This window comes from Anthonomus grandis, chromosome 1, assembly GCF_022605725.1.
Source record: "Anthonomus grandis grandis chromosome 1, icAntGran1.3, whole genome shotgun sequence".
Classification (NCBI taxonomy): Eukaryota; Metazoa; Arthropoda; class Insecta; order Coleoptera; family Curculionidae; genus Anthonomus; species Anthonomus grandis.
In genome coordinates this window covers 13941058-13967764 of record NC_065546.1, presented here as the reverse complement: position 1 = coordinate 13967764, position 26707 = coordinate 13941058, and the positions used below count along the sequence as shown (strand labels likewise).

At 29.8% G+C, this 26707-nt stretch overlaps 2 protein-coding genes across 3 annotated transcripts in view; both read left to right on the top strand.

Moving 5' to 3' along the window:
• LOC126737691 (protein Shroom) overlaps nt 1-26707 on the top strand; it is a 267451-nt gene that overhangs the window by 45370 nt on the left and 195374 nt on the right. The window lies entirely within an intron of this gene.
• LOC126737820 (uncharacterized) lies at nt 14966-20619 on the top strand. The gene is made up of 5 exons (XM_050442915.1): nt 14966-16389; nt 16741-16818; nt 18292-18916; nt 18983-20286; nt 20343-20619. The coding sequence occupies exons 3-5, from the start codon at nt 18712-18714 to the stop codon at nt 20478-20480; spliced, it is 1647 nt and encodes a 548-aa protein (XP_050298872.1). The 5' UTR covers nt 14966-16389; nt 16741-16818; nt 18292-18711; the 3' UTR covers nt 20481-20619.

Sequence of the window (26707 nt, the reverse complement as noted above, 5' to 3'; positions counted from 1 at the left end):
TTTTTCAATTTTAATATTTTCTGTTTTATTTTTGCAAACTTAGTTAAAAAAAGCTCTTTTATAATTATTTTTTTGACTTTAATCTATCTTCTGAGGATTTTAAATATTTTCTTATATTATAACCTTTGTTCTGTTTATTATGTTTTCAGGATTATTACTATTTTTTCTTACACATTTGGAAATATTATTTCTTGAATAATAGCTTATAAACAAAACAAATGATCATCAGCAAAACATATATAGATTATAGAGATCATCATATATATGTACCGTTGGAAGTATTTAGAAATATTGGTACCTCAAAAAGTAAGGACGATATTTCACAAAATCAGTGTCATCTTAAAAAGTCACAAAATATTTCCTAAAACAAAGGTAAGGCACTTAAGATGCTATGCCTTTTCTATTTTTTTGTAGGGCATAGAATCGTAGAAACTCACTAAAAATCTGAAAGCATTTGAGATAGAGCCGATCATTAAAAAAAGAAATATAAAATTCCTAAAGCATGTTATTAAGAATAAAAGTCGATATTTCCTACTGCAAACTATATTACAAGGAAAGGTACTCTTTAAAAGAGACCGGGAAGAAGATCATAGTTGTGAAACTATTATGGATATACTGAAAAGTTAATTTTGATAATTTTGATTTAAAATCTAAAATTTGTCTTTATTGTTCAACAGTCAATATTGATAATAAATATTTTATTGATTAATAAATAAGCTTTTAGAAAGGTATGTAGCACTAGTTTTAGCCATTAATCTAATTCACTTAAAAAATTGAATCTCAAGAAATATTTTAGTCCTGCGCGAAGCGCGAGAGTGCCCTGAAGGCGTAAGAATTGAACAATATGATTGGCCAGATAGAAAAAGTCTGTTAAAAACATTGTGCCCCATCCAGGTTTTTATTTTGGTTGAGTAGTAGAAGTAGCAGACGGAGAAAGAGACAAATACTAATTATTTTTGGTAAGACGTGCCTAAATAAGAAGTATGGATAAAATACGATTTATCGCCTATTAAACGATAAGTAATATTATGACAAACTCAGACGAGAATAATTACGTTTATTACGTTTAAGTTATGTTTAGGCTGAGACATGGAATTATTTATATAAAACTTTAATTAAATGTATTTTCGACCTATTGAAACCTCTAAATTTTGGAAAAGGAAAGAGAATTATAAGCTATGAAATAGCTTACGCAGTTGGATTATGATGCCTGGTTTCGGTGTTTGAGTAATTTGGTACATGGTGGTATTAATGGATGTGAACCAACCTGGATGACTAAAGGAAGTTCTACGGCTCAAGGTTTCAACCATTAGCTGATGTGAAAATAATCGTGTAAAGTAAATTACATTTTAATAAATTAAATATTAGACGAAGTACTAGTTTAAAGTGTCTGTATTATGGGTTAGAGGCTGTAGGTGAATGTTTGAGACTTTAAGGTAGGAAATTTTTTTTATTTCCTTCTGTTTTAATTAAAAAATATTCAAACCGAATTGAGTTTTCCCTATTGACTCTTAAGTAAAAGTTTGATGTTTAAACTAAAATACCATGTATTTGATACGTACAGGTACTGTATAGCTTTTTTAGTTATAAATTGAAGTTTTTATAAGCAAGTTTGAGGTATAAATTCCATAAAATGCAGATAAAATAGTAATGCACTATTTGTTAAGTATAGGATTTAATTTGACTTCTGTTTCGTTTTATGCCTTTTCTGAGATTAACTTATTTGACACAGAGTGTTTTTGTATAATTTTTGGGTGAAAGTACCGATCGTTTTTCTCGGTGAAAACTAAATGAATGATAGTTGGCTTTAAATATGACTAACTACATGATAAGACGTAAAATATTTATTCTAACACTTTTGATTCTGATCTGAAGATCTGCCGTGGTTAACAAGAAAAATGTAGGAAAATTCTCTCTTATAATGTAGGTCTGACTTCGCAAGACATACAATATATTAAATCCGGATTATAGTGGTAATAAAAATGAAGTAGTAAAACGTGTGTCCTATTTTCTTATTAATCTTATTAAGTCTAGTGTATCTGAAAATTTGTACGAAAATGATCAAGAAAGAAACAAAGGCAATAACATGCAATTAAGTAATGATAATCAAGAGAGCATTGATGATGATAAGTCGGTAGCATAATCAAAATTTAATGTTTCAAGATATTAGTCAAAAAAGCCAGGTTCTTTTGCTTTAAAATTTCGAAATGTCCACTGACCAAGTAGATTTTAGACGTCGAACAGTTAGAGTATACAAATATAATGCATGAAATTAGAAGTCTATGATTTAGCATAAAGTAATTATAAAATAATTGTAAAATTATTATTAATTCAGGATTAATTATTTATCTGATAAAATAGCACTTGAGCTTTATGGAGTTTAAAAATAACATTAAGGTATATGAATAAATAAAAGCTAAGGGGCACTAGCGGCAAATCTGTGGATTAAAAAATTTTCAATAAAGACAGAAAGTTTCCAAACAAAATATTTCAAACAGATCAAAACAAGAATTAGAAAAAAATAATTAAATGTTTTGGTTGAGGTCAACCAGGAAATAAATCTTCTACGTGTCCAGGAGATATATTACGTATCCCAAAAAAATATTAATGTACGTTTTAGAGCCGACAGTAACATAAATATAATAGCAGTTATTCCTAAATACTCGGTAAAACTAACTTTAGATAAAGTGCCATAGTTAATTATTATTAGTAAGTAGCAATAGCGATAATGGATATGAGTAATGATATCGGTGCTATAAGTAGTAAAGTATATGCTGATGTTTTCAGTCAGATACCGTTAGGACAAAATAAAACAACATTGAGAGGATTTGGTCCAAATAATGTGTAAATCAAAGGATCTTCCAATAGAAGCATCAAATTTCAAACCTTTTATAGATAATCTTTTAGAGGTTGCTCATATAATTTTTTTAAATAATGGGATACTGGTCTACAAAAAAGAAAGAAATATTGAAAAAATATTTCTTTAGTGGAGCTACCTGGGGTAGAAGATATAACAAATTAAAGAGAGACTCGATGAAGGAATATTCACACTAAGTTCCTCTGATTCTGCAAGTGCTATTGTATTAGTAACAAAGAAAGAAAGGCCCTACGAGAATCTGTTGTGATTATTGTTAAACTAATAAAAACAAAGTTAAGAAATTCTCCTTTATCACTCATAGAAGTTGTTTTGGATAAACTCCAGGAAGCTATTTTAGCATGAATGATTTAAAAAAAAGATTTTTTTATGTAGATGTGGATGAAACTAGTCAAAAGTTTACTTAATCTACAACGCATAACAGATAGTTCATTTTATGAAATGTCCTTTCAGCAGGTTGCGTAATAGTTCTGCTGTCTTTAAGAGTTCTTTAGTCATATTTTCGAGATCTAATAATGAGCAGCAGCTTTATATTACTTGGACGATATATTCATTTTAAGTTCAACAGCAGAAGAAGAAATACTTCAACTTAAATTTTCTTAGAAGCGAGAAGCTCATAATTAAAAAATAAAAGATTCCAATTTTTTAAAGAGCCAGTTACCTTAATTGGATTTAATAATGAAGGAGGTAAAATTTAACTTGACTGATTTAACTAATTTGGTTACTTGTAAATAAATACAATCATCTGCGTTTACCTGGATACTTTAGAAAATTCATTGCTTTATACGCAATTCTTGCTTAACCTTTAAGTAAAGTTTTAACGCAGAAATCCACATTTGAATTTGGATTTTGAGCAAAGGAGTGCTTTTGCGAAGCTAAAAAAACTGTTGACATGTTCACGAAAAATTTATATTTACCGACAGGGTAGCGAGACTCAATTCCACACCAATACAAGCAACTATGCACGAGCACGGTGCATGCTTGATTCAAATATCTTAAAGGCATAATAAATTTTACCCTATTTATTACATAACTCAAAAGACTACACCAGCAGAAGAGTGGTATAGTAGCTTAGAGTTACAGGTTTGAAAGAATATTCAAGTAATCAAAAAATGTAGAATATATCTTTTATCTTTCCTTTTCAAAAAGAGTAAAAGGGACTTGATGACTAAAGTGTAGGTTTAACTTTTGAAAAATTGCTCATATAAAATTGAGCATTGGCGACGAAATCTTATGGCTCATGTTGTTGCGTTGATATGATGACTATATTAGGTATGAAAGGAGATGAAATCATGCAACGATTTAGAAAAGCCTAAGATAGATATAAACACATTCAGGCTATACCAAAAATAGTTGAAAAAAAGTATATAAAGATTTATTTATTTAGAACTAATTGCCATAATTTATTTGATTAAATAGAGAATAAAGCGTAAGATTAAAACCTATTAATCTTCAACCAAATATTTTGCAAATATAGACGTAATTTTTCTAATGTTACTCAAATATCTCTCTATTAGTTATATGGCAAGTATCACGCTATAAAAACACTCAAAATATTTGTCACAACACCTTTTGTATTATCTTTTAACTGTTTAACTTGTATTGTCGCAATGTAAACATAGTTCAATCTCACGCTTTATGGGTATATAATTCTCACCTCAGATAAGTGTTACGAACAGTTATATAAAAGTTATAGGCGTAACAATGGTCTAAAGTTTTCATGTTTATTTTCCAAATAGCCGATGGTGTATTATTTCCTTTAATTATTATATAGTATGCAGGTTAGGTGTGTCACTACTACTAAATTAACGCATATGTTTGTAAATTATCAAGTTGTAATAATTTCTATTTAGCAGTAAATTGTAATAAAATATGCCTTGTATACTTAGCAGGAAGAAGGTACTTTCTGAAAACCGCAGCAAGTCATTATGAGGTTCCCAAATAGGTGTCCAAATACATTTGCGGCACACGCATATTCATATATAAAACCGTTGCTTCATTTGCAGCGAACAATAATGAAATGTGATGCTAATTAGTGAACAATTAGATTTATGCCTCATTAGAAAACAATAAAGGCGGTGATTATCTAATTAAAGCTACTTTAAATGGAATTGCAAGGTTAGGATCTAAGGTGCCAATGATCCCATTCTGCATGACAGTTTATACCGACTCATTGAGCTGTTACAATTTGATGATTTCTTATGGTTAAAATAATTTTTTTAAGGCGGTTAAGCTTCTTAGTAACTCATTTTAAGTATTTAATTAAAGTAGCTTCTTAAACTTGCTCATTTGATTTTCTAAAATTCTCATATTAATTATGCTTACATATAAAAAAAGTATCATAAAAGAAGCAAAGAAATTAAACAAAAACAAATGTTTAATAGAGCGATCATTAGGGGTAAATGAAAGCAAGGATGGAATTTCTATTACCAAACTAGTTTACTTTAGAAAACGTTGAGTGGAAAAAATATTAAGAGATAATAAAAACAAAATATAGGAAGACCGTACCTTTTACTATCTGCATTTAGTTATAAAATATTACAAGATAGTGGTGTATTTATTGAACTATCATGCCTTTAACAAGCGTCTTCGAAATTACCAGCATAAGTTAAAGCAAGAAATTACTAAGGTTGAATAGCTATATGAGCTAAGAGATTGATTTGCTACTAACTACAATAATAGAAACAAAAAGTATTAAAATAACAAATTCTAATCTTAATATTTCATAGATTTTATTATTTTAGTTCAAATTTGTTAAAGTTTATTAAACCATATAAAAATATTTTTAAAAACATATCCACTTATATGTAGAAGCAAGTTTCTAAAATAGTTGACGTCTAGGCTTCATATTAATTTTTGTAATGAACATGAATAGAAAAAAAACTTAAAAGATATTTAATTGACATATTGACAATTAGGTAAAAATATCTAAAACCAAATAGGTGAGTGCAAGATTTTTTCTATAATAAAATAATATAAAGTTTCTATTATAAACGATATAAATAAATAAGAAGATTACAAAAACATAAGGAAATATTATTGGTAATTTGAAAAGAATTTAAATAAAAACAATTGACCAATAATAAATAAAGATTTTTTGTTTTTAAATTATTAATTATGTTAAAAAGTCATTACTAAATTTAATTAGCTGTACATAACTATAAAGATTCTATATTTATATTTTTAATCTTTGCAATGTTGAGTAGCCACAAAACTATTTGTTCTCCTGATTGGGTATTAATTCGTAAGAGAACAAACAACCTTTAAAATTTGTTTTTCACTATTGTATTTGAGATAAGATTTTCAGAAAAAAGATATAATTATAATCAATTACAAATATAAATAGTCTTATAGAAATTACTTTTAAATACTATTTATTTAATTTTACAAATATTACTAGGGCTTCTGTCACTTCTACTCAAACTACCACTTTTAATTACATTTATTTTGTTAAATTATTTAAAACTTATTTTTATTGAATAAAATTGTCAACCAATTAAAAACTGCTTGCTTACCATAAAATATGCATTAATAAGCAACGCAACGTAAATAAAAATATATAAAAATATGATAAATCAACATAGAATACCTTATTAAAAGTAGTTTATCTCTAAATCACAATAATTATAGCACCGAATATAAAATTCAAAGTGTAAAATTTAAATAAAAATATGTATCAAAGGATTATTTAATAAAGAATATTAAATAATGATTCAGTTTAAATTATTAGCGAATTTAAGAAAATACTCAGTAATGAAACATTATAAAACAATGATAAGTAAAAATTAATTTTTGGAATATACATTGAAAGACGTGTCTGAAATCTAACTATAAAAAGAAATAAAAATGGTGATAAAGTTAAACATAAAATACAAAAAAAATAAGTATACATATAAATGGGAGAATGAAGCTTAAAGTAATCTTTGACTAAAAGTTAATTCTATAAAAATTACTAAGAAATGTCTACTTAAGATTATTTGATCCATCACCTATTTTCTATTATCCTTTTTATTATATAGTCACATATTCTGGGCGGCAAATGAAGATGAGCTTTATGGATGGTTAATATGGTTTCTTTCACTTATTCGTTTATTAGTTAAGAATAGTTAAGTCCGTAAAAATTTAAATGGGTAGTAAATATTATGTTTTAAAATTCGTTTTTAAATCAGGCGCACAAAATTTACTTTAACATGTAAACAACCTGCTATAAGAAATTTCCTTTAGGCAATGGTATTTTTCTTTTTTCTCTTAGGAAATGCACCACATTTTTTACGTTCTATAAGGAAGCGCTCGCAATAGCTAAACATTCCGTCGCTTAAGTAATATTATACAGATTAAACGACGGTTTATAAGTTAGGTAGATGTTTGTTTTATCTAAAGTAGGACAGGCTGTACATTTCCTGAAGCGTTAGTAAGTTCTACTTGAATCAGATATATTAGACGATAGCAGATAGATAATGCAACTTAACTACCTATACATATGCCTGCCTGCTCTTTATTTATCCAACATTAGTAGTTAACAATGAGAAAATTTATTAAGTAAATACAGTACTTCTTCTAATCTTGTGTATCGCGCTCCGCCGAGTGTGAAATAACAGCTGAGGTTGGATTCATTGTCTGGTATTTTACTTATTATTTTATGCGTTTGTTCACTCGTACCATTTACTATTTTTGGTTTTAATAAGTCTAATTTGGCAACACTGTCGACACATTTTTGAAGTGTTATGTTTCAGAACCGGGTCCGAATAACAATCGTTGCCGTTTTCTTTATGACTTTTATGAGAAAGGTCACACGCATTCTCCAAGACAAAATCTTTTATGGTTTTATGAGTCACAAACTGTTTTCTAAGAGTACTATTTGTTTACATTTATCTTTCTTGATGGTACTAGGGTGACCATCATGGCAAGATAAAAATCTGTTTATATAATTTTATTAGTACTTGACCGCATATGGAGCAATATAACTTTGAGAAAATTCGAAAAATGCCCCTAGGGTTTTTAAATACAAATAAATTATTGGTCGTATGCGCGGACAAGTTCCGTAATAGATTTCATGGTAGAGTTATGGGACTGTATGTATCTCCGGTACAGCAGGGTACTAAATTAACCATTAACCACTCCCTGTATGTGTGAAACAATAGTATGTTAACTTAAGCAAAAGTATTAAAAGATTTATTGGCATGAATGAATTATGCGTAGACAAAAGCAAAATATTGGGTGTCGCCAGACGAATGACGGCTTCTACAAGTCTCTTTTAAGAAAATTAATAATATTTATATTTTATGCTTAAGCTGTTTACTTAAAGCAAAAAAAAGGTAGTTCAGTTATAAACAGTTAAACTGACTCATAAAAATATAAAGACAATAATAATATTTTTAATTTAAAGAATGAATTATGATACTTCTAAATAAAAACTTGAAATAATTTTTCTTTTACTTAAATATTGAAATTAAAAAATTCTGTAAATAAATAACTAATTAAAAAATATATACATAATTAAAAAATAAATAAATACATTGTCTTTTTAATAAAGTGTTTGAATAAAATTTAAATATGATTTTAGAGAAGCTTTGCATAACTTCAATTATATTTCGTCCTCGTCTCGTAAATAAGAACACTATGTAGTCTCCCTGACTCTACCGAATACCACGAATTTAAAAGCAACGCAAAAAATTCGCCCCAATACAAGGGCACCCCGACACCCGCCCGCTCGGTCTATGCAACTCATTCCTTGTTCTCGTGCCGAATAGTTACGTCGCGTGTATTTCTTTCGTAGTGGCAAAATTTTTGTTATTTCATTAGATAAATTTAATATGTCGGTAAATCGCAATAAAAGACGTTATAGTTTTTCGGCGGATAGTGATAGCTATAATTATGTACAGTGGAAAATTTCTAAACTTAAAAAATGTTTAAAATCGAAATATCGTCGGGCTCGACAAAGGAGTGTGTCTCGGAATCATCGCCATTCCACGCCTTCAGTTTCAAATTTTAGCCACGCTAGAGGTTTGGATGAGCGGGGTAAGGGTGAGTACAGTGACGACAGTTCTGATAATGTACCGTTATCAGAGTTGGCCAAAAGGGTCGACCCTGACCTTGATGACGGTTTAGCAGGTAAATTAAAGGATACTTTATTGTTGTTTTATATTTTTGGGGAAAGAATTGATAGGACAATTTTTTCTTACTACTTCTCTTTATGGTATTCCTGAATTATTATGGTAACTGGCTCAAAGAATTAGGTAGTTGTAAAATATTATGACGTATTTACATTCCTAATTTTCCTGAAAGCTGTGTACAAAACTTCCTGTGAATTGTGAAATATTATGGCATATTTTACTTTTCTGGTTCTTGAAATACAAGGCTTGTGAAATATTATGGCATATTTTACAGTTCCTAAGTTCAAACAATAACAGTTGTTCACACATGATTTGGTTATAAAGTATAATATTATGGTATATTTTACTTTTCTGGTTCTTGGAATACAAGGCTTGTGAAATATTATGGCATATTTTACATTTCCTAAGTTCAAACAATAATAGTTGTTCACACATGATTTGGTTATAAAGTATAATATTATGGTATATTTTACTTTTCTGGTTCTTGAAATACAAGGCTTGTGAAATATTATGGCATATTTTACATTTCCTAAGTTCAAACAATAACAGTTGTTCACACATGATTTGGTTATAAAGTATAATATTATGGTATATTTTACTTTTCTGGTTCTTGGAATACAAGGCTTGTGAAATATTATGGCATATTTTACAGTTCCTAAGTTCAAACAATAACAGTTGTTCACACATGATTTGGTTATAAAGTATAATATTATGGTATATTTTACTTTTCTGGTTCTTGGAATACAAGGCTTGTGAAATATTATGGCATATTTTACATTTCCTAAGTTCAAACAATAACAGTTGTTCACACATGATTTGGTTATAAAGTATAATATTATGGTATATTTTACTTTTCTGGTTCTTGAAATACAAGGCTTGTGAAATATTATGGCATATTTTACAGTTCCTAAGTTCAAACAATAACAGTTGTTCACACATGATTTGGTTATAAAGTATAATATTATGGTATATTTTACTTTTCTGGTTCTTGAAATACAAGGCTTGTGAAATATTATGGCATATTTTACATTTCCTAAGTTCAAACAATAACAGTTGTTCACACATGATTTGGTTATAAAGTATAATATTATGGTATATTTTACTTTTCTGGTTCTTGAAATACAAGGCTTGTGAAATATTATGGCATATTTCACATTTCCTAAGTTCAAACAATAAAAGTTGTTCACACAGGATTTGGTTGTAAAGTATAATATTATGGTATATTTTACTTTTCTGGTTCTTGAAATACAAGGCTTGTGAAATATTATGGCATATTTTACATTTCCTAAGTTCAAACAATAACAGTTGTTCACACATGATTTGGTTATAAAGTATAATATTATGGTATATTTTACTTTTCTGGTTCTTAGAATACAAGGCTTGTGAAATATTATGGCATATTATACATTTCCGGCAACTATTTGTGGCAAAATATTCTGATACAAAATGTTTTCTTTTAGAAATTATTGCTACGAATGATGAAAATCTTAAAATCTTCCTCCAGCCCCGTCTCTAGATAAGGAAGTTTTGGCATTGTTGGGAGATGAGGAGCCAATTCAGGAGTTGTTTGGTTCTACTGCGATTTGGCAAGCAGATGGACAACATTATTGAAGAAGGGCGAAGAAAACCATAAAAAATTAATAGGGAAATATCCACCCTTGGAAAATTATCCACTTTTAAAGAGTCCACGCCTTAATTCCGAAGTGGCGTCGGCTATTAATGAGCAGGTTCTGCGTCGCGACACCAATCTTGCAAGTTTGCAGGATCAAATGGGTTCTACTCTCTCAGCCCTAGGTCAACTTACTTCTGAACTACTTTCAGAAAGGGGGGGGGGGAAGTAAGCCTCAAACGGATAGAGCAAGTTAGTGATACCAGGAAATTGCTTGCGGATTTCCATAATAAATATTCAGTCATTCGACGTGATCTACTCCTCTTGAATTTACGAAAAGACCTAAAGGATACCTTGACCAATGTCTCCGTAGATGGCTGGTTATTTGGCAGCAATCTGGGAAAACGTATCAAGGCTAGCAAGGAGGTGAAAAGAACTGCCTTGGATCTAAAGCCCTTCAGTTCTAATTTTACGAGAAAACCATTATCAAGCGCATCTTTAAACTTGTACCGTCCACCTCGCGTACCAACACGCAGGGACACCACTCGGGGTGGACGTCGTCAGGGTGCAGCCATAGCCCCATCATCATCCCAACAGAGACAAAGATTGTTTCAGCGCGGCTCGAATGCACAAGCGCAGGAACGTCAGTCGAGATCGAATGTTCGAATCAAAGACAGTCGCCGAAGATATTAGATAAGGTGGGTCGGTTAAAATATTTTTTAACCGAATGGCAGGGTATTACCCAGGATAAAAATAATTTTATCTTGGATTACTGGACTTAAATTACCCTTTATTAGAGCTCCAGTTCAAAAATTTAAACCTTCAGAACCGATTTGGTCGCTTTCTGAGAAAAAATGTCTTGAAAATTCCATTAATGACCTTTTAAAATTAGGAACTATTAATGAGGTTAATCACACTGTGGGCGAATTTATTTCCAGTACCTTTTTAGTACCTAAGCCTGATGGATCTAGCCGTCTTATTTTAAATTTAAAATCTTTGGATGTTTTTATTAGAACAAAACATTTTAAATTAGAAGGCGGACAGTATGCAATATTGTGCAACAAAATGGATACATGTGTACCCTTGATTTAGAGAATGCATATTTTCTATTACCTATTGATAAAAAACTTTAAAAATATTTAAGGTTTAAGTTCTCAGGAAAACTTTTTGAATATAATTGCATGCCCTTTGGCCTTAACTGCGCACCATACATATTTACCAAGCTTATGAAACCAAGAATTTCTATTTTTAGAGCTAGAGGTTTCCTTTCAGTTATATATTTAGATCATTTTTGGTTATTTGGGGAATCATTTGAAAAATGTTCCAAAAATGTTAAAACTACAATTTCAGTTCTTGAGCAATTTGGATTCATTATAAATTACGAAAAAAGTGTATTAGTGCCCTCACAGCTATGTCGTTATCTGGATTTTTACCTATAATTCTGTAGATATGACCGTTTCTCTTCCTCAAGATAAGAAACCAGTTCTTTTAAATTTAATTAAACAAAATTTGGGCAACTAGCAAGAAATGCTTTATTCGCTTTTTTGCACAAATTGTTGGCAAGATAGTTTCTGTATGCCCAGGTATTTGTTATGGTTGGGCACATACAAAATTGTTTGAAAAAGAGGTTTTTGTCCTTAAGGCGATCTGGTGGAAATTATGATAAATATATGAATATTACTACCATCCTTCATAATGACCTTAGGTGGTGGTTGTGTAATATCCCACATGGCTCAAATTCTATAAGAGATTCATTTTATTTGGAATTTTTTTTCAGACGCCTCCTTAACTGGTTGGGGTGCCTGTTGTAGGGATATGAAAAGTAATGGTTTCTGGTCTTTAGAGGAAGAGAAGGAGCATATAAATTATCTGGAATTAAAGGCAGTCTTTTTTCCTTATTCTTCGGGTGTTACAGAAAATTATTCAAGATAAGGCAGAGGGTATCGTAATTGCCCCATATTGGCCTACACAACCATGGTATCCTATTTTCACTTCTTTTCAAAGACATCCTCCAGTTTTTTCTTCAACCTAATATAAATTGACTTTTACCCGTTAATAGGTCAACATCACATCCCATATGGGCACAACTTACCCTGGCGGTATTTTATCCGGCAAGCATTAGAGTCACGAGGAGTCCCAGGTTCTGCTTTAGAGGTATGCATAGCATCATTAACAGAATCTACCTTAAAGCAGTACAATAAGGGCTTAAAGTTATGGCGGCATTTCTGTGGTACAAGAAAAGTAGATTTGTTTTTTTTTTCTGCATCGGTACCAATAGTTATAGAATTTCTTCAACTTGAATTTGAGAAGGGTGCATCTTATGGAACCCTTAATTTTCACAGATCAGCCTTAGCTTTAGTTTTAGGTCCGGAATTGGCACAGGATTTTAGGGTTAAAAGGTTTTTTAAAGGTATTTTTCAGTTAAGCCCAAATAAACCAAGGTACACAAATACTTGGGATCCAGCTATGGTTTTGAGTTATTTAAAAACATTAAAAATTAAAAACATTTCCTTGGAACTTCTTACAGCAAAATTGGCTATGCTACTAGCACTCAGCTCAGGACAGAGGGTGCAGACCTTATCTTTAATTGATTTAAAAAATAAACAGTTTTCTGATCACGGAGTAAAAATTCAGATTGATGGAAGATTAAAAACTTCCGGCCCGAATAGGCTTCAACCCGTCATTTGTTTACCTTTTTATACGACTGATCCCGATATTTGTGTATCAAAAAATTTATTACTAATTAAGTATATAAGATATGTAAGTACTTATGAAATATTTTTTGTTCGTTAATTTAGAATTTATTTTTTGTTTTTTGTGTGTTTCCTCATTGACAAATAAATGCATTTAAAAAACAGCGACTTACAATTCAGTACTGAAAATTATGAAGTTAAGTTTTCTTCTTTAAACATCTACATAGTGTTCTTATTTACGAGACGAGGACGAAATATAATTACTAGATCAAACGAACTTACCTGAAGTGAAGTTCGATCTTAATTATATCAGTCCTCGTCGAAGTAAATAAGACCCACCCTTCCCTTTGTAATTAAAATTAACCCCCTTCTTTTCTTAACTACTATAATTTTCAGCGAGATCTTTAAAGAATGAGTTGCATAGACCGAGCGGGCGGGTGTCGGGGTGCCCTTGTATTGGGGCGAATTTTTTGCGTTGCTTTTAAATTCGTGGTATTCGGTAGAGTCAGGGAGACTACATAGTGTTCTTATTTACTTCGACGAGGACTGATATAATTAAGATCGAACTTCACTTCAGCTAAGTTCGTTTGATCTAGTAATTTCATATAAGAAGAGTAAGATTTTATAACTTGATAAAAACAAAACAAAGCAAAGAACACAAAGTCACGGTCTCATCAAATCCACATATTTTTTTTTTAAAAGCTACACGTGTTTCGCTCCTATCGGCTAATAACTAAAGCCGTTGATTGAATATTTGGGAAGATACGCAATCCTGTGTTAAAAAGTGTACCCGGTCGACTATCGGATTGCCGTTCAGTTTCGTGCACCGTGTGGTGCTGCCGCGAAGCGTCAAATCTAGGAACGATTTTATTTTAGCTGCGTGGACATGGCTTTTGGCTTCTTTGAGTCAGGTTTTCAACGACGCTGGAATCTCCGGTTACGCGGCTGTGTTGGATATTTTTTTAAGATATGGGATGATGCTGCCAGCTATGTTTTTATTATTTTTTTTGAACATACATACAACACGGTGTCATTTATGTGGTGGTCAAGTGATAAGTGATATACTTAAGGGTGGAGGCATATTGAAATTTCTTAAAAGTTTAATTTTATAAACAAATAATTACTTACCAAAATATGTTTTTGAGACAAAAATTAATACATAAATATATATAAAAAGCTATTTTTACAAAATTACCAACAAAGTTTAATACAAGTTATAATTCCAGCAAACATTATGTTTCCTCCATTTTGTGTTCAAGAGGGTCAAGTTTTTAAATAAAAAGCCCGTTGCACTTAATTAACTAAAAACTAATATACATAAAATATATGGAACAAATTTTAAGATATAAGTAGGTTTCACGTAAATATTATAAAGAATAATTGAAATTATTCATAAGACTTAATACCGATGGTAATATAACTTCTTGATCAATAATTTGTTGTAAAAAGTAACCCATTTTATCATGTGATTCAATATCTGAAAAATTGTGCAGCGTAGTGAGATCTGTAAAGTAAGGGGTTGTAAGTGAGGATGTTAATAGAAATAGAAAATAGGCCACATTTTAAGTTTTAAGCGACACAGGAAAATTCTCAATTACCAGTTGTTACAACTATACTTAAAACTATTAAAAGATACCTAGTAACAAAAAAAAACATTTTGTTTAAAGACTCCGCATCACGGTTATAAAGGACGTCAATAGAGGTGGTATAATTAGAGGAAAGTTGAGCGATATAGTGTCCTTTTATAATAAAATCTAAATACTTTGTAGGTAAAATCTAAATTTGGCAAAATCATTTAATTTTTTTTCTGGCGTTATTTCAAAATATATGACAAAAGTATTTATTAAATGAATAAATTATTGTGACCACTTTTTCTCGCCTATACGATGACACCTTTAAATTTAAAATACGACGTTCTGTCTTTAAAGAGCCATCATCAACTTTGTTTTTCTTTGTCGGCGCTATATTGACCATTTGCAGTTTAACGACGCGGGAATCTTTGGGCGCCCGGCCGTTTTGTTATTTTTTTAAGAGCGTTCATCACCCCCTAATTTCTATTACATGGATAACTCTTTTGCTTTAAAAGATATTTTAATGAGATCTTCACTAGTATTTTTTAAATATTTAGCAGAAGAAGCGAAGTTATTGGTTTATTATTTTTTTTTAAATATTGATATTTTTCTTTTTAATAAAAAAAAAATATAAAAAAATAAATAAGTTCGCCTCTAGTAAATGCGTTTTTAAGAAATTAACCCTAATAACATTTTATGAAATTTTTAATAATAAACCTAGCAAACGTGTAATAGCAAAATATGGCAATTTTCATCAAATTTTAGAATATTTACTACGTCTCGGCATACTTGGCAGCATTGCTTTATGCTTTATCGATCCAAGATCTACTGGCGAGCGTCGTTCCCGTGTCACCCCAATGTTAAAAAATATTAATATATAGTAATGTAATAAATTATGTAGGTTGAATATTAACAAATACGAAAAGTTTGGACTACCTGATTTTAGTTATTTTTCGAACTTTTGCCCACAATCCTTTTTGGTTTGTGATGTAGCGTTGATGTGTTTATAAATTTGCCGTACGCTGCAATATTATTAATAATTGTTATTAGTAGGCAACTAATAACAATTAATAATATTAGGTACTTAGGTTAGATTAGTAGGATATTTAGTAAATTTTGTTTTTTTTTGTTTGAATTTTTAAGTCTGTCTGCAAGCGACTGTCGCCGCGCCATCGCGTCGCCTCGGTGCCGCCTTACCCCATTGTTAAACAATAATGTTATATTATACACAGGTAGAATAATGAGAAAAACGAAAATTTTAGACTGGGTACCTGAATAACTGTAACTTTTTACGTACCCTAACACTTTTTAGTTTGTGATGTGCCGTTGCATGTATATGGAAGTCTGTCGTGTGCTATTTTTGTGAAAACTGTGAACTTTACTGTTATAGTGTTTTTGTTTTTATTGTGCAAGAGCAGTTATTTTTTGAAAAATTGGGAAAACGTAAAGACGGTAAATCCAAGGTTTACTATTCGCGCCGGAAATCAAGGAAACACAAAAAGAGTTATTATCTAACTAATACCAAAAAGTAAGTATGGATTTTAACAATTTTTTTTTTGAAAAAGTAGATTTATTAAAAACAATTAGATAAACAGTAGATAAATATTTCCAAAAATTATTTTATTATTTTGTCTCATTGTAAACATAAAAATATAATGTATTAGCATCTTACTGGAAATAAGATTTTAAAAATAGGTTCTTTTCAAAGATAAAATCTTACTATTTTTAAAAATTATCAAATGTCATAAAATCTGTACATACATTTAACATTTTTTTTAATTTAATTTTTTTTTTGTATTATTGTATTAATCTCTATCCAAATCTATATTTTAGATTTGGCCATTGCAAAAACATACTAATTTTTTGTCATTTATTTTAGTACTTTCCGTACTTCTGCTACTGAAAGTATGCCAATTCATAACACATCTGAAGAGGAAATAGAAGTTGAAAGACAAAGGTTAGTGCTTTATAATTATCTATTATTTTATGCATCGTAACTGGAAAATTCAAACATAATATCTATTTTATTTTTTAACGTGTTTTTGGCGCTTTTTATTTCATACAGAGTGAGCCAAATGAAAAATGCATTTTTTGATAGCGTTTGAGGTTTAATAGTACGTCAACTAAAACTGATTTTAGTTGACGCTTTTAATTAATTTTATTAAGTTACCTATATTAAAAGTATTAATACATTAAATTCCTAAACCAAAATATAATGCTATAAAATAATATAATGTATAAATTCAAATTTCATGCAATGCTTTTTTGAAGATAGTCGTAGGGATTTACTAAAATATTATACGTAATGAAAAAGCACATAATAAGTTTTTCAAAACTTGATATGTTATTACTTATATTAGGTACATACCTAAACCAAAAACACAAAATACCGGATTTCGATAAATTGCTACCCAGCATTATAAAACATATAAATAATATTCACTAATGATTTCACTAAAATTTATGATTTTTTAATTTTTAGCAGGAATACTTCAGTATACAGATGATACCTCAAATTTCTTGGAATTTTATGTAAAATCTAAAAATCAAATAATATATAGGGTGTGTAATTTAAAATAAGAAAGTTGACATCTACTTCCGGTATAACCAGACGTGATATCGTAATGCGGTTTTCACCGGCTAGTAAGGCTTTGTTCCCTGCTTTAAATGACGTAAGAAAATATATATAGTTGTATTTGACTTTCTTTAAATAATCCATCAGAAAGGGTAAATCACAAGTAAACGCCCTCTAGTGTATTTTAGGGAAAGTAATTTGACAATTTTTTTTGGTAGAAAAAATAAAGCAACAAAGGACTTTTAAACAAAATTTGTTGAAAAAAAATCGGTTCAGTCAGTGCCGATTTTCAGCTGTTTTTATATTTCAAGATAAAAACTCCCCCCACCACTTTATTTGACATTTGACAGAAATTTTTGTAAAAACTTTTTTGTGAGAAAATTCTTCTAGAATAGTAATATAATATTTTGAGGTGTAGGTTGTTAGAGATTTTTTTGGCAAAAATGCAATTTTAAGATTCAAAGAAGCTGTAGCGCCCTCTAGCGGCCGACCAATGAACTTCAAAATAATTTCCGGCTTTTTTTTTGGGCCACTTTTATAACATTTTTTTTTCAAGGCAATACGATTATTAGGGCCTGAGATATAGCCGGTGAACATTCTTATTTGCCCACCCGGTACATAATATGTACCCAATTGGCCCATATTTCTTATTTTCTAATGATTTGTTTAAAAAGTGAATATGGAATGGTTTGTAACAAATTATTTTTAAAAAATTTGATGAAAAGCGTAATACCTAAACTCGTGATAAAAACTAAACTTTCATTTTGGCCATATTTTTTTTTATTATTTTTTAATTGGTTGAGTTTTTTAATTATTTATTTTTTATTAGTTTTCATATCAAAATATTACTTTTAGAACATCTCCTGATACCATAACTGACTACGTTATAGAAGGAAGGAGAATCGTAGATATTCAGAAGCTTTTTAAAGAAATCCAGAATTTATCCAGACACCCTCCATTTAATTGCACAATTGCAGATATGAACATTTTGACGGAAAATAGAAAAGGCTTAAAAAGTTCAATTTTACTAAAGTGCAAAATGTGCAATTTAGAAAAATACCTCAATCTGTTTACTCAAGATGAGTCTGAAACATCCATGGACATAAATGCCGCAGCAGCCTTAGCAACCATTTCAACGGGTATTGGATTTACTGCCGCGGAAGAATTTATGGCCATACTGGATGTCCCTTTTATGTCTCCAAATACATATCAGCAGCACCATGAGTCATTCCAGATCATACATGTTATAAGAACTGGTCAAATACATCCACAAGTATGGAATCCGACATAATTGTGGAAGGATTTCGAAAAAGTATTGACATGTATAATATTATTTATAAAAGACTTGTTGGGGATGGTGACAGTAGCGTCTATAAAAAACTGATCGAGGCTCGCCCATATGGAAGTTTACATGTGGAGAAAATTGAGTGCAGGAATCATTTATTAAGAAATTTTTGCTCCAAATTGCGTGAAATATCTAGTAAGTTTATTCCATCATTAGCATTAATTTTTGAAAAAGCTATTAATTGTTCTTTATTTATTTTAGGTAAAAAAAGAAGCAACAGTACAAATAATCCGGTTTCACCATACCTGCGCAAACATATTTTGAACAATATACGAAGGATGAGAACTGCTGTTGCAATGGCTGTTACTCAAAGAAATAAAGAAGATAAAAGCTTTAGTATTAAAATAGAAAATCTTACTAAAGATTTAAAAAATATACCATCCCACGTATTTGGAGAGCATCTAAACTGTACAGCCATAGGATATTTTAGATGTGATAAAAAGTTTGGAGAAAAAAATTATATTGAAGAAATGAAGGCATGTGGGGTTTTGCAAGACATTGAAGTTTGTCTAAATAGACTCATATTGCATGCTTCCAGTTTGTTAAGAAATATGGACAATAATGTAGCTGAACATTATAACTCTGTGGTATGCAAGTTTATTGGCGGAAAGCGCATCAATTTTTCAAAAAGAGGGTCTTATCAAATACGGTGTGAAGCTGCAGCCCTATCTTATAATCTTGGAAGCGGAGAATACCACAGACAAATTTTTAAATCAATTGCTGAAAAAAGTCCTTCTGGTCATACAAAAAAATTTATTAATAGAGTTAAACAAAGACGTATTAATACTCTTAAAATAAGACCAAAAACCCTATTTAAAAAACGAAATAAATCAATTGCGCTTCCTGATAAAGATTATGGGGATCAGGAGGCAGATAATAGCATACAGCCAGACATGGAAGAAAATTTATTTGAAGAAAAAAAAAAGGAATTTTTAGAAGAACTCGAAAAAAATGAAAATGAGATTAAGGATTTAGAGATTAGTACCAGAGGACAAGGAGGAAATCCAAAGTGGTATCAAGAAAGGAGTTTAAGGCTTACAGCATCAAATTTTGGAAATATTTGCAAAATGCTAGAAAAAACAAATTGCAAAAATAAAGTAAAAGCAATTCTTTATTCCAAGTTTCGGGGCAATAAACACACTAAGTATGGCACCGAAAAAGAACCATTTGCTATTCAACAATTTGAGGAAACCTACAATTTAAAAGTTGAAATGTGTGGTCTTTTTATTGATTCCGAATGTTGTGCTTTGGCTGCTAGCCCTGATGGGCTAGTTGGCTCAAGAGGATTAGTAGAAGTAAAGTGCCCATCAACAGCTTCAGCAATCAGTCCTACAGAAGCTATCAATAAAAAAATAATCAAGTTTGCCACCCTTGATGAAAATGGACAGATGCATTTAAAACAGAACCATGATTATTTTTATCAAATCCAAGGCCAGCTTCATATCACAAAAAGAGATTTTTGTTATTTTATTTTATGGACACCTATGGGGATGCTGGTAGAACAGGTAAGCTTTTTGTTTTAAGTAGTAAGATATTTGGTATAACGAATTTATTATTTCAGATTTGGCGGCAGGACTCATTCTGGAATGACAAAATGATAGGAAAATTAAAAAGTTTCTATTACAATTGTTTATTACCGGAAATTATCGACCCGCGATATAGTAGAGGACTGGAAATAAGAAATCCATCGAGAAAATAACAACATTTTAATTTTAAAATAGGTATATTAATAGATTTTTGCAAATATAAAACTGTACTTTTTAAAATAAAATTTAAAATATAAGTATGTATATAATTGTTTTTTCAATAAGATTAGGGCAAAATGTATAACAGTTAAAAAAAAATGTTTAAAAAAAAACAATTATACATAGATTTTGTATAAAAAATGTATATTTTTTTAAAAATGCCTCTTAAAAACTCCCCCGTACATCATTAACAAAAAGTCTCGCAAAAAGTTTAATAATAATTGTAGCAAAAAAAAAATTATATGAAATAGGATCGAGCACCCCATTTCAAAGAAAAATTTTGCCAATAATCGACAATCGTAATGTCTCATTATTCAAGTTTCATAATTCCCTGCGCCATGCTATTCCATCCTCACCAGATTTATATGACACGCGAGAACCTATCGGTTTGGTCGCCGCTTTGAAATGACCCCTTCCCTTCATCCTTCCGCTGAGTGTTGCCATATGTTGGGTGAGCCAAAAAATCGCCTATATTTTGAAATCCGAGTTGGTCACGTGCTGATGGATGCTCTTAAGACAAGGGCGATGATGATAACAGCGCTTTTATTTATTTTGTTATTGCCGATATTTAAATGAGCTGTGATCTCGCATAAATAACTAGATAAATGTGGTGGTCAAGTAATGTATTGGAAGGTGCTATCTCTTACAACTTAAATTTCATTAACAAATAATAAATTACTTACCAAAATCCTTTTTTGAGACAAAAATAAATAAATAAAAACAAAAGAAAAATTCAATAAGCTTTTATTTATTAATTAGAAAATTAACAAAAATATTAAATAAAGATTATGATATAGGTAGGTTTCACGTAAATATAAAGAGTAAATTAAATAATTAAAGATTTAATATCTATATACGGTACTATAGTTTTTTAGAGTCAATAATTTTTTGCAAAAAGTAGCCCGTAATGTGATTTTTGACAATACGGGTTTGTGAAACCAGCCAATATCTCAAAAACTGTATAGGGTAGTGAGATCTGTGAAGTACACTTTTTTTGGACAAAAATATTGAAAAATAGATACCTTTAACTGAAATTAATATAAAAATAAAATCGCAAAATTTAAAAGGTTTTGAATAAGGGTGTAACAACACTATAAAATTTAGAAAATAGGTCATATTTTAATTTGCAATACAGGCAAACACTTAATTACTAATTCTTGAAACTAGAAAAAGTTAATAAGAAAAAAAACAAATATTTTGTTTAACAGTATGAAGGGTCTCATCGCGATTATACAAGATGTCCAAAGTAAGGATGAGCAGTAAATGGTTTAATTATGCAATCTAAAAATTGGAAAAATGCCAAATACTTCCTAATATTCAGGAAAAAGGTGAAATTTGGCAAAATGGTTTTTTATTTGTTTCTGGCGTTATTTGAAAACATAAAATAAAATCGTTTATACATTGTTGTAAACACTTTCTCTCATTTACAAGTTAACATCTTTAACTTTTAAATACGACGTTCCTTCTTTAGAGAGTCATAATCAACTTTGTCTCTTCTTGTCGACGCCATGTTGGCCACTTGCAGTTTTGAATAACCCTTTTAATTGCTTTTTCAACGAGGTAATTTCTAGTGAGTAGTTGTAATCATCCCTATTAAATATTATATACCTCTCTCTCTTTAAAATACAATTTCGAATTTCAAAAAATTCAAAACATACTTTATTCATAAATACATGGTACCTACTTGTTGACTTGGTACTTCTATGATATAAAATAGGCACATTAATCGACATATTACTAACACATAATTTAAAAACAATACACAATAGTGGGTTCAACATACTAGTATAAACACAAAATGTATTTTCAATTTTTCACAAATTCTAACCTTTACATCTTTACCAAAAACTAATTATATACTATTGGCCTATTCCTAACTATCTTCAAAAAATTCTAATGCTATAAAAATACTTGCTTTTAAGAAGTTCGTTAAGGACTTTTTAAAGCGAGGAGAAATTCTAGAGACTTTTATGACATTTGGAAAATGATTAAAAATTTTTATGTACTTGAGAGATTAAGAGAATTCTTAGTTCACTTTTCGGGATGGGCATTGGAATATTATATTTTTTTCTGATATTATAATGTTTTAAGGAGCCATTATTTTGAAGATACAATTTATATTTTTTGTATATTAGGCAAGCAGACTCAACAATAAACAAGCCACACAAGGAAAGTATCTTTAAATAGGGGTCTGCATGTCCTGTGGAGATTTATGACACATATATTTAATGGCTCGTTTTTTAAAAACAAACATCGAGTCAAAAAGCCGTTTATTAATGCAACTCCAAAATGTTATTCCATACTGTAGGTATTTTTGTATGAAAGTAAGTTCCAACTTTCAACAAAAAAAAAATAGACCGTTTTTGCAGATATCAATCTCAGTTCATTTAAAACCACTCTAACAGCATAACATCGTCTAGTCAGTTTGTGCCTTTTGACATATCTCGATAAAACTAAGGTTTATGATCGATAACAATTCCAAGAAATCTGTTAAAATTATTCACTTCCAATTCTTTGTTGTGAATCATGAACTGTTCTGAACATAAAAACTTAACAATTTAGTGTTATATATGTTTAAAGACAACAAATTAGCATCAAACCACTGTTTAATCATTAATAAATCTTTAGAAATTGTTCTTGTTAATGTGCTTTTATTATTGTCTGCCCATAAGATAGTGGTGTCATCTGCAAAAATAGTGAAGAATCCTCTTATCTGGAGAGACGCCAGGTCATTTATATACAATAGAAATAAAATAGGACCGAGAAACGAACCCTGCTTACTACACAAAGTTCAGACAAACTGCCATTTGGCCAAACAAACTTTTTTCTGTCTAACAAAACAAAATGTTAATCATTCTAGAGCAACTCCCCTAAACCCATATCTAGAAAGCTTACCAAGCAGTATTCCATGGTTGACACAGTCAAAGTCTTTAGAGAAGTCGCAGAATACCGCTGCAGCAAAGTGACCTTCTTCAAGCTCAAATATAATCTCTCCAGGAATGAAAACATTACTCGACATTCATTTAATATGTTATTTTTTTTAATTAGGAAAGCTACCATTCGTACTATAACCAGTTTCTCAATAACTTTAAAGGCTTTTTAGGCTTTATTTTTATCTTTTTCATGAATGAATTTCATCATGAAAACAATTATTGAAAATACTTAAAATACTAAAGACCATAAACATAATATATTGATTTAAAATTTTCTTAAAGTAAAAAAAAAAAAAAGAGAAAATGGCTCTCATAGACATGAAGAGACAATATCTTTAAGAGTTCGGATTGATTTTTGTAGATAAAATAGATAATTTTCTGTGAGGTTTATAATTAGATTTTTTTAAAGATTTTCTAATAAGATTTTGAGATTCCCATTTTAGGTTGTTATAAATCAAAGTCTTAATTAATAAATGCAAAAATTTATCAATATGCTGTGGACATAGGTTTGGTTTATTTATATTTATTTTATCTAGTAATATTTTATTAATTTTTAAAGGATTTTATTGTATTTTGACATAAATTTGAAAAATTCTCTGATGGGTTTATTAGAGAAGATACATTATTTGATTTTGCAAAACTTTTATTAATTAAAAATATTTCTATCTTAAAAAACTGAGAACATTGTTTTTACATTTTCTTACATTATTGCACCCACGATACGCACACTGATTAATTTTGCCTAAAGGAGCCATTGTCTCACAAACTAAACACATTTACATATATCTATCTATTTGTGATTATGATATCCAAGAAAATTTTTTAACAACTACCAAATTTCAATACGGCAAACACGAATCTGTGCAAAAACTCTCCCACGCGACTCAGGGATGATCGGCCGATTACTAATGAGAAGCGACGGACGAAATTATTTTCGCGCATACTGGAGACAATCGCCATCTATTTTTCACGCATATTTGCGGTCACGCTTTAGCCCATAAGGTTGCGTATCTTCCCAAATATTCAATCAACGCTAAAGCTAAGAAGAGCCCTGTCTCACAGATTATCCCACACGCACTATTAGTGCGGAGCTATTTACATCTGTGCCCTGTCCTTGTGTGTGTGAACGATATTTTCACGTTTGAACCTCACCTCATTTATAACAACCTCTCTTAAAAAGTCTTTTCCTTTTCGATTTTAGATATTTTTAGTTTTTATTGTAAAAAAAATATATATGGATTTGATGAGACCCTGACTTTGTGTTCTTACCTTTGTTTTATTTTCGTTTGGTCTCTTAAAAAAAATGGATGTTACGTTTCTATTTGATAAAAACAATTAAAAAAAGTTGCAATAGTAAAAAAATAATAATTTTTTTTTACTATAGCTGTGGCTACAACTTTGTTATTGAAATATATTTTAGCAGAAATCATATTTATTTTGTTCAAAAGTTGAGGCTGGGTATTAAAAAAATTATTATTTATGTAACAAGTTGGAAAAAATTATCTTTTTTTTCATGAATGCGAAATTCCAGTGAGTTAATAAAAGGGATTTTACATACGTGGAACATATACATATTTTTCTACTGCCGAGGAAAACATTAGAAAAAAATTAAAAATAACAAATTACTTTACGTCCTAATGGGTAAAAAATAAATTATAAATTAAATGTCAAATTACTTTTTACGCACAAGTGCCTAAAAAGGTATTTTTTCGTAGAGTTTTTTAGAGACTAATGCGTAGAAAGTGAAACTTCATTAATACTCGGGAGTGTGTAAATTGAGTACTTTATACCACGAAAGTAGAATAATGCTTCTATATATAATTTGTGTGCCTTAAAAAGACAAGAAAATAATTCTAGTGTATAATCATTTGATGAAAACTAAATTAGAGTAAAACTAGCTGAAAACGTAAAAAAGTTAATAAGTGCAATAGTTTCCGATAATAATAAGTTTAAATGACATTTTAAAAGTCGCGGATAATTAAATTAGTAAATTCAAAAATATTTTTTTTTTTAAGTTTTTTTATTATAAATTTTTCTGATTTCAGAAAAAATCCAAATTTATACCCCTTTCTATATTATAGAAGAAAAATTCTTGTTTTTCCAAAATAGTAAATAAAAGCAGCATATATTTTTATGATTAAGCCGTAAAAATCTTTGCTGTTTTATGTTTTGCTTAAACCCCTAGTTGACACCTACTTAATATAACTAAGCAAATAGTGCAGTAATCATGGTTATGTACAAGGAATTTTGTGTTTTTTAAAAAGGACTCCTCCTAGTAGAGTATAAGCCAAAAGAGGATGCTCTGCTCTTTGAGCCTCAAGCGGTGGCGGTATTATCTACACAAGAAACGGAAGCTGTTAAGAAACAATACGTTTACATACATTTACATACTATCATGCCAGTGGTGATAACATTGATAGTGGTTTAATAAAAAATATCGGCGAATTCCATTAAAAATCGAAGGCAATAGTAATTATGGTGTACTTATGAAGTTTTGAAAGAAAAATTTATAACAGTCATTTTTAAATATCTCAACCCAATGAATAAAAGCTAGGATTTTCCAGATTCTATTTAAAGCGTAAATAATCCTGTTACATAGGCAAGGCAATAAAAAACTAACAAACGGTATATGTTTATAATTGCATGTAGGTTTTTTAAGATTTGGTTCAGCTGTACACAACTTAAATGGATATTCTTTATTTAAAGTCTAAAACCTGCTTTATTTCCTCTATATTTACTCTATATTTTTAAAATGCTTGGCGTATAGACTAGGAAGGAAAATATTATATATCAATATCAATATATACGTATTGTTAAAAAACCATTTTAAATTTTAAAATTGCATTTTATTTAAATTTCCTGTAATAGCTAAAAATTCTTTTTTCACACAAAAGGAACTAGTTTATTTAACATACTTGTAGAAAAAAAAAATTATTTTAAAAATAAAGTTGGTGGTGGGGGTATAACTAACGGTTTGATCGATTTTAACAAATTTGATGTCGTTAAAAAGATCTTTCCTTGGGCAATAGTAATCGACCAATATATATTTAATTTAGTTAAATCCATCTTCACCAGAGGGCTTGTTTTGACATTATGAATCAACAAAAACTAAATAGAATGATACGTTTTTTTCTTAGTAAAAATGTAGCCAAGTAACGTCTAAAGAAGCCAGTAAAACTCAAAGTAAGGCTCAGTAAATCTAAAAAATGAGATTATTGAATCTTTAAAGGCCAAGGATCGCGAGGTAA

Bases quoted from the DNA above. Each gene is read 5' to 3' on its own strand.
- LOC126737820 (XM_050442915.1), top strand. From the start codon at position 18,712: ATGGAATCCGACATAATTGTGGAAGGATTTCGAAAAAGTATTGACATG. The intron at 18,917-18,982 runs GTAAGTTTATTC...TATTTATTTTAG, and splicing joins CAAATTGCGTGAAATATCTA to GTAAAAAAAGAAGCAACAGT. The intron at 20,287-20,342 runs GTAAGCTTTTTG...TTATTATTTCAG, and splicing joins TGGGGATGCTGGTAGAACAG to ATTTGGCGGCAGGACTCATT.